This window comes from Micrasema longulum, unplaced genomic scaffold (genome assembly GCF_059751315.1).
Source record: "Micrasema longulum isolate JH-2025_06_02 unplaced genomic scaffold, ASM5975131v1 h1tg002169l, whole genome shotgun sequence".
Taxonomy (NCBI): domain Eukaryota; kingdom Metazoa; phylum Arthropoda; class Insecta; order Trichoptera; family Brachycentridae; genus Micrasema; species Micrasema longulum.
Window position 1 is genome coordinate 105,103 of NW_028279334.1, and position 9,691 is coordinate 114,793.

The 9,691-nt window shown below is 30.5% G+C and overlaps 1 protein-coding gene across 3 annotated transcripts; it reads right to left on the reverse strand.

Annotated features, from left to right (window-relative positions):
- On the reverse strand, positions 1-7,744 carry Marc (Mitochondrial amidoxime reducing component). 3 transcript variants are annotated; one of them, XM_088239461.1, is made up of 8 exons: positions 7,656-7,744; positions 6,781-6,999; positions 5,114-5,333; positions 4,798-5,031; positions 4,154-4,253; positions 2,097-2,299; positions 1,213-1,287; positions 1-1,127 (listed from the first exon to the last, which is right to left on the reverse strand). In XM_088239461.1, exons 2-8 carry the CDS (start codon positions 6,794-6,796, stop codon positions 1,004-1,006), a joined length of 972 nt encoding a protein of 323 aa, XP_088095587.1. In that variant the 5' UTR covers positions 6,797-6,999; positions 7,656-7,744; the 3' UTR covers positions 1-1,003. The 3 variants fall into 3 exon arrangements, with proteins under 3 accessions (XP_088095587.1, XP_088095588.1, XP_088095586.1); XM_088239462.1 differs by having other exon boundaries at positions 7,288-7,744; XM_088239460.1 differs by having other exon boundaries at positions 6,781-7,744.
- Between the last annotated feature and the right edge of the window lie 1,947 nt (positions 7,745-9,691).

The window sequence follows — 9,691 nt, forward strand, 5'->3', positions numbered from 1 at the left end:
TTTTTACGACGAAAGTTGACTTGAGTGTTTTATTTATTTATCAAGGAAATCATAGTCTTTATAAATAAATACAAGGTACAAAAAAAATATTTATTCACATATAAAATGGATTGCGGTAATTTCTGCATTTTAAATTTCAAAACGGCAAAAAGTGGACTCCCGTACTTTATCCCCTAAGGTCCAGATATATGTATTTAGTTTTTTTTATTTAGCTATGTATTTTATTAGATGCATTCTAAATGAGCAGGTACTCAGTTTAAAAAGTATTCCACAATTTTAAAGCTGTTGTGTCAGTGGGCATCAGGTAGATCCTTTTTTACAAGAATGTCAACGGTTTATCAATACGATCATCAAATACTCTGATTTTTATCAGAAGTTGCAAGTCTTAGCTACACTACATGGACCGGGTGGAAGGTCCTTTTCAGGGCTATTGAGGTTGATTTGTTATTTTTATTATAATTTTTTGTTTATTGTGTGAAGCATTTTGTACTTGTAGTTAGTAGCAATTTAATTTATCACTGTGGTCATGTGAGATATTTATAATGATGATAACTTATCATCTCACAATTTAAAAATAAATTATCAATGTAGTATATAATTTTTTATTATAGCTGTTTTATCTGATTGCGCTTTACATGCCAAGTATATTAAAGGTAAATATTACGTTAAACATTAGATTAAAACTCAGTATGGTAGTGCGCTTATCTATCTTCAATACTTGTAATATTTTTATTTTTCATGAATAATACCCAAATTTAGATAAGTAATACAAAAATAAAACACTTATCGCAAACAAAAAAATACATTCAATAAATGTAACAACTGGTTGATAGTTTTGAAATAAAAAATTACCCTTAAAAGCTAAATGTCTAGCAATTATGATGTAATTATTAACTTTGCCTATGATGTTTCATATTATACACATTTTTAATGAATATGTAAATGTAGCAAAAGCAATTATACGTAGTTATTTGCATGCATGTATTCACCATCAAATTACTGACTAAGCAACTTCTACAATATCACCAATTTTCACAAATCCTTCTTTACGAAGTCCCAGATGAACTCCCATTACCGGAGTGCTTGTATCAGATACCTTCAACTTCGGATCGCCTACTTCTCGATATCTGCAAAAATATGTTATTTTCATAATGTAAACATGTGCAATAATTTAAAGGAGACTATTATGTTTTACATTAAAAAAAAACTTACGTTCTCAAGGTAGTGATTGGTTCGTGAGACTTGTCCCTTTCACCCGTTTCTGTATTCACAGTAGTCATTCCACATCTTAAAAATATTATCATTTTTATAAAAAACACTTCTTCAACTTCTATACAAATACCAAGGAATCAAATTATTAATATTTTATGATTAATTATCTCCAATTATGCCACATCTTTTGAGTGTTTCATGACCAAATCTAAATATCTACAAATAGGATTTTATCCATCAATGATTCATTCAATTTTATATGTTTTTTAAAAATATTTCAAACAAATGTAGGCATTGTAAAAAAATATGGTAAAAAAATCTCAAAACATTGTTCAACACCCAACCCAAACAAAATAAAAATAAGCATCACATGATAAATGAACATTATTATTTTACTACAAAATTGTAATAGGTAACATTATCACCGAAGAAAAAAAACCATCCCACCAGCCAATCAGAGAAGGTTGAAGTGTCCCATGTTCCCTGGAATCGAGTCTTGTGAATTTATCATTAGCGGGCGTCCCATTCTGATTCCCGGACTGAGTATCGATTGGATTGTTAACAAAGCTGTTTTCTTGTATTGTTGAGATTTGCAATAAATGTCATAATTTAACCACTGTGATGCCTTTTCTGGTATAGCATATTCCCTAAAATTTATTATTTTATTTTGTTCCCACAAACTGGATGATACTTTTAAGGTGCCTATAAAAACATTCAATATTTCTGTTAGCTACAATAATTTGATGACTGTCAAAAATTGAGCACATATGGTAGCAAATCACTGCATTTCAAATTTGTTACAGCTTGACAATTGTCAAATCTCGATGTCTGCAGGCACCTTTAACCAATTAGTTCACATAATTCAATAATACAAGTCGTTTTACCTGTTACACTGTTTAAGAGCTTTGAACACAACATCTCCAATTTTAATCCATTCCCAGTAATCCTCTTCAAAAGGTTGCGGTCCCGTTACCAGGAAATTGGGGCGAAACTGTTTGGCCTCTATGGGGTTGGGAAGGCGACTGTTGAGGTCGTCGATAGAACTTGAGTTGATGATAGTGTAAGAGGTGAGGTCTGGGAAAGCTCCCTGAAAATTATTTCATTTCACTGAAAAGAAATCACTATCCCCAGATTAAAGACATTGATAAGACACATGTGCCATAGGAAAAGAGGAAGGGATCAAATGTCAAAGACGATGAAAATAAGATTTGTACTTAAATTTTATTTTAAATTATTGCAATATCAGATAACCTAATCACAACTGACATTAGTAAGGATATTGTAGTAATTTTAAATGAAAAATTTGTACAATTATTTGAATTTAAAATTACAAAGTTGGTTCTTCGAATGTTGATTATAAAATAAAGTTTATTTTATTGACTAAGCATTGGTATTATTTACCATAGTATATTATTGACTACATAGACCAGTGGTTCTTAACCGGTGCTCCGCGAGCTTGTTGCAAGTGCTCCGCGAAATTATGAAAACCAAAATTTGACGTTGACTCATTTACTGTAAGATTTGAGTTACAAATATAATGGCTAGATGGCAGCACCCTTGCAAAGTAAAGTTGTGTACGCTCACCTCACAACAGCAGTTAAGTACCCTATCGAAAACCGTTGCTCGGTTACTGGCACTTCCACGCAGGGGTTTCCCTTTGCGTTATTGCATTTGTATAGCCAATAGACAGACGCTGTGATTAATTCATCTGTTTTGTGTTTATTTCGATAGTGTTGTGTATATGCTGTTTGTAACATAAGTGCATCTTTAATTTCGATCTACATAAATATCATATCACGTAAGACATTTTTAATTAGTGAATTTTGTCTAATGTTTTGCGCGTATTATATACACCTATATATTCTAACATCGAATTGTGAATTTTCGTATCAAGAAGAATAACTATTAATTACTCTATCAACAGATTGTATTCCAAAAATAAAATTCTTAGAAATAACTCTGGATGAATTTAGAATCGGGTTGTGGTCCTGTGGCCAGTGTCTCGGACTCATGGATCAAAGGTCCGTGGTTCGAATCTCTCTCTACCACAACTCGATTCCATTTTCTAATAGCGAGTTATTTACAACTCGTTGAAAGTGGCCCTCAAAATTAAACATTTGGGTAAATCATAAGAACGCAAATATTTATTTTTCTAAAAAAAAAATAATTTGGATTTTAGTTTAAGATGCAGCTCAGCTCTCTCCACAAGGGCACAGCAAATTTTACTACAGTTTTCAACCTCATATTTGTGTGAGCTAAGTTTCTCGACAATGACCAATATTAAAATGAAGAAACGCAAGACTTAGCAATTTGAATGAACAAATGAGAGTAGCCATATCAAATATTAGACCTAATATCGCTGAAATTTGTAAAAGCCGACAAGCTCAGGTGTCACATTAAATCATTTTCGCCTCAAAAAGTTTCATTGGAGTATTTATGTTTTAATATATTTTTTGTATCAATGTAAACTTGTCTGTAATAAAATAATCATTTTTATTTTTAATAAAAGTTATATTTGTATGTTTTTCTAATCTTTAGTTTTGGTGTACCGAAAATTTTCCTTATGATCAAAAGTGCTCTCTGACTTCAAAAAGGTTCAGAACCACTGACATAGACTTACATAACAAATTGTAGGCATATCATATGTTTTATTTACGAATTGTTATCAAACTACATAATAATGTAATTAATTAGAAACAAGATTATTATTACTTATTTCTCTCTTCATTTAGCACTCAAAAAATACAAAGGCATGTACACATTTTCATCTCGATGGTGGATGAAATGCGAAATTTTGTCACTTTATTTGAATACACCAAATTTTATTATTATTATTATTGCTATGTATCATTTTTTTTTTTATCACTTTCGTATTAAAATTTTTGGCAAAATATTTGTGTCTGCCTTTAATGTTTTTTTTAAATAAATTTTTAATACATACAGAATCAGTTTTAGATATACTTTTTCTATTTTTTTGCATTTTTTCATGGTTTTGCGGACACTGAACCAATCTCATTCCACTCTCCTCACTCAAAAGGAAGCTGGAACAAACATTTACAAAAATATTAAAAATTAGCAATCTCTAAGAATAAAAATGAAAGTTTGATTACTTTAATTATTATTTATCATTAAATATAGTACATTGTAAAACTTTGATAAAACTTTACATCTCTATAAACTTTAATCACGAGTATATCTTTTTTTTGTGACAATGTATGTAAATTTAGGTAAAAAATTATAGAAATTTTGAGAGAAGCAGACATTTAACATTATTATTATATAAATATTTTTTCATTTCGTTTCTTTTACATTATTATATTGAACATAATTTAAATTATTGTATTAAGTGTAAACAATTTTTTTGGTGTGTGCACGAGTTTCTTACACTAATATACAAAGAAATTGGCAATACTTGTGTACATACTGTTTGTTTATCTAATAAAATAAATAAATAAATAAATATCTTTTAATAGGTATATTATCGGATAAGGAATTTTTCATGATCGATAATTATACACAAATACAGAGTACGAATATCAGTTATAATTTTGCATAAAAATAAAAATACATATTTAAACTCTTTACCGTGAGAACCATTTTGCTGCTTCATCACCACTATCCAAACAATTAAGAGTCGTTCCCCAGAGACTAGCTTTTGTTCCATTTTGTGATTCTGTTTTTAAATCAATTTTAATTGTTTCCATATTTGGCGCATCTAACACAAGTTGGTCATCAATGACTTGTGTCTTAACTAGAACCAGCCTCGGTTGCATTCTTGCAGATACAAAATCTCCCATTTTATTGACAACCATAAAACTCCTAAAATAATAACCATAAGTTTTAAACAAAGTCGTAAAAAATGAGAGAAGGTTTTTAAATAATAAATATTTAATAATAAAACCTGTCCCGAAGCCATCCAGAACGAAGTCCAAGTAAAGTGCATTCCATTTCTTTCAATCTAATAAGCCCAGCTGATTTGATCGGAAAACACATAATATCAGACAGATTTCCAACTTTCCGCCATTTTACAGGAATCTTCTCTTTTTTAGAGTAATACTTCCAAACGGCCCACAAAGTGGCTGTACTCAACAATCCTATTCCAATGGTCACACTCGCAGGACCTTGAAAATAAAATTTCTTTGGTATCAGGACTTCAGATTTCCTATTTAATCAATTATATGAAGACATAATTTAATTTACAATTCTCGACATTGATGGGCATAGCGACTTGTGCAAACAAAAATTTTTAACTCTTGTGTGTCTGTGATGTCACACTAGCCTACATACGATATGAGACTTGATATATCTCCCTTTTTTTTTTTAATGATGAAGTTATTTTTTTTGTAATTTTCAAATGAACATTTTCACACTGGATTTGGAAAATAAAACTTGTATAAATATGCTGAAAATTTATTGAAAAATATGTGCCTTTGCTACGCGAAGAATGAATGTGACGCTAATACAGCAATAAATATGTATAAAAAAGAGCACGAAGATAGAACTCATAACAAGAAAGACAGAGACGCTGTTCTGTGGCCGGTGTTTGTGAGAAAAGAGATTCAGTCGGCTATTGACAGTGATGGGGGATGCGTAAGTAAGATGACTGGCGTATTTATGACATTTAATTTATTTTGTTATAACAGGGCTAAATTATGTTTATTTTTATAAATTATGAAAAAGGAATTATTTAACAGTATGTCTCCATTAACAAATTACATCAGGGATGGAGAATACCTTAAAAAGGGAATATGGAAGTCTAGGCATTTACAGGGCTTATGACATATCATTGCTTTACACACTGTGTAACATGAGCACACTTTACACACTGTGTAACATGAGAAAGTTTAGTAGTTTTGAAAAAAAAATATTTGTTAATAGATTATTAAACTAAGCCAAAAAAAATATTTTTTGACTTAGTTTATGTATCGTATTAGCACTATGATTTTTTTAGATTTTTTATTCCGAAATTACTCCGCGTGTGACGTTGCAAGTTCTCTTTGCTTTTTCTCGGTCAGTTCTGCCGGTTGGTCTGTAGACGAACAGTAAACGGGAAATCTTTTACAACTCTCTTATCATTGGTTGATTCATATGAACTAGTGACGTCCTCCAAAGTATTTCGCTTTTATTAAAATATTTTATTTCGAACATTTTTAAAAAACTTTGCCGTACAATTTAATGCTTTAATTTTTACTGTGGTAAAAAAACATTTTTATATAAAATTTCTTGCAGGGCTAAGCTTCCTAATTAGGTGTGGATAAAAAGAAAAGAAATAAATAAACACTGCAGTGCTCTATGCACCATTGAAGCGGATAAGATAAAAAAGTAAAGTAAGTAATGTTTTAGTGTATCATGTGAAAAGTAAAGTTTCATATGTTGTCCTTGAATAATATAATAAAATAGGTTTAATATCAATGTTTCAGACTGAATAAAATTCACAAATGAATCTGACCGATCTGACCTACATGATTGTACCTAGGCACACAAGTGGTTTGAAAGTGAAGTCAGGAAAACTGATTAACATGTTTACAAATCATAAAGAAAGCAAATTAATATTGCAATTTCTCAAACCTTTTAAAGTATTCATAGTTAGCCAATTGAAATGTAGTATTTTCAAGTAAGTTTTGAGTTTCAATCCAAGTTTTTGAACTGTGAGCTGGACTAACAGTATATAGTGTAAGCACTAAACACCAATGAACACATTTGTGCTTAGCAGTACTGGCACCAGCACTAACTGAATATTATTGAATCTGAAGTTAACTGAAGACTGACACAAAACACTGCTGAAAACTGAACGATTTCAATATAAAGGTTATAAAGATATCTGTAATCTGTGATATATAGGTACTAACATTCAGTAATAAAATGTGGGCATCAAAACTAATGCTTAGATTATTTAATTCATACTAAATTCTATCTACCTACAAGTTTAGTGACAACATTATAAATACATTTATTAAAAACATTTTAATGTAAACAGTAATTAACTTGAAATATGCGTGTGATTTGATTTTGAAGCACCCTTAAAAAAAATTAGCCTCATCATGTATCATAGTTATATACTTAGATCTACTCAACTTCTAAATATTTTTTTGTTTGTCGACGCCGACACCGACGGATTCAATTTATTTTGACCCAAAAATATCTGCCAAGCTTGCAAATTTCTCGGATATTTCGCATTTTTAATATATTTCACAAAAAACGAAATAAGTCCATATATTATGAATGGCAACGTGCGTTGATTTATAATCTTTTGAACGGAGTTGTGATCCAGTATATAGTGCCGCGGACTCACGAATCAGAGGTCCGAAGTTTGCACCCGCCCTTCCACATCTTGATTTCTATTTTCTTAAGGGGAGTCATTTAAAATTCGTTGAAAATGGCTATAAAATTGAAATATTTGAGTAAATAATAAACGTTGGTAGGTTAGGTAAGTAGCTGGGTACTTTTATTAATAAATATGTTGGGGCGCGTGCGGTAATGATAGTAAAGTAAAATATCACACATGTCAAATCGTCAAATGTCAAACTTGAATAAACGTCAAGGTGACTTAATGTCGGTTATGCCAGTGTAAATATTAATGTATGTTTTGCCATTGTAATTTTCCCAGGTTACTTGGAATACTTCTACTCATTTACAACGGTGAATACCTAATGAAACCTTGGAACTGGGGAAGTTTTATGTCTTCTATGTCTTTCCATCGACGTTGCAAGTTTTTTATTTTTTTTAAATCGCCGTCTTCACAAAGTGAAGTGAAAAAAAATAAGGATTTAGGAAAAAAGCGAGACAGTTTGGAAAATACGCAGTTAACTATATAAATGGTGATTTTCTATTCTCATTGTGCCACTCCATTTCCATTGTGGTTGGCTGTCATCATGGCAATTTTTATTTTGTTCTCAGCCGCTCTCAATAAGTTCCTTTACTGAATTTACTTACTTTTCCTTGTAATATTCGGACTAATTCGTATTTCTCTTAAGGCTTATGTAGATTTCTCTCTCCGCCTGACATGTCCAAACCACTGTAGCTTTCTTGTCTTGATTGTATTTTGTTCTCTTTTTTATTTTATCATGCATCTTAATATTTCTTCACTGTATACTCTGTTTACTCACAATACTGCTTATAAAGCACTATTTTTTATAATTTTATTTTTGTAAAATTATACATGCATTTATTGAGTACAGACACAGCTTATAGTGATATAACCTGAATCGACCCATGCCTGTGAACTTATACCGACTCGCTGGAAAATCTGTGTTCAGCGCGGCACTTGCAATTAGGGCTGCCACCTTTCAGGAAGGGCAGGAGATTTTGGAGAATTCGCAATTTTTGTTTTAAAAAACCTTAATTTAAAGGAGAAATCATGTTATTGTTATCAAAAACATTTTTCGCTTTGTGGTATGACATTTTACACTTATTTGTTTATAAATTTGTATAAGCCACTTAATTTAGTGGTTTATACAAATTTATAAACAAATAAGTGAGAAATCACGTATTTACTTGACCTTAATTGAATGAATATTAATTACAATACAATAGTGACCGATGGAAACAAGATTTTCAAACAAGTTTCGTCCGAAACCGAAATTTCTAAATGCCCAAAATTAAGCATTTTATTGTTAAACCCAATGAGTTCATTAAAATAAGGGTTGAATAAAAGGCATGAAACGTAAAAAAAAGCTTTTTGGTTTGTTGTTATGTTATATTTATAACTTACATGTAACAATTCTTCAATGTACGTGATAGGAACTTTAACTTATTCACTATAAAGAAATGACAAAAAAAAAATAATGGTCTTTAAACTACTGACTATCAACAAATCACAAAGTCAGTCTTGTTTTTATTTTTTAAATTAAACAATGGCAACACAATAACTAATAATCATTTGAATGGACAACAATCTAATACCTCTAATTATACTATTTTTTTATGTATGAATATTAATATGTATTCGGAATACTTCCGTAAAAAGTTTAAAAAAAACTTTTCAAAAGTCTGCTTGTAAAAAAAATATTAAAAATCAATACTATTGAATGTAATCCTACACATCCCGACTTATCTTTCGGCATATACATTCATTGGTCATCTTCACATTACTTGCACCAGTTAACTGGAGTAGGAGAAGGTTTAATACTGAAGTCAATAATAATATTATGTCCATTCTTCAGCCAAGTACAATGAAAGATGTTTAGTGGTTTTTTATTTATTTGTTAATTGACTATCTGTAATTGACTATATAATATGTTAATTGACTAATAAGCAAAAAAAATTTTTTTTTATAATGTTAGTAAATATTACTATATCACCACTTACCTACTTTTTAGTCTACCGGTTTCGAGACGTACCTGTCTCTTCGTCAGGACACTCACTACACCAACATGCAAATACTAAAATACACCTCCACCTTCACCATCACTGTAGTATATACAGGCGTTCTTTAAACCCTGTCACATCCGAAACCACGATAAGACAAGAAGACATTACA

Bases quoted from the DNA above. Each gene is read 5' to 3' on its own strand.
- Marc (XM_088239461.1), bottom strand. The intron at 2,300-4,153 runs GTATGTATTAAA...AATAATTTTCAG, and splicing joins GTATATCTAAAACTGATTCT to GGAGCTTTCCCAGACCTCAC. The intron at 1,128-1,212 runs GTAAGTTTTTTT...ATATTTTTGCAG, and splicing joins CCAATCACTACCTTGAGAAC to ATATCGAGAAGTAGGCGATC.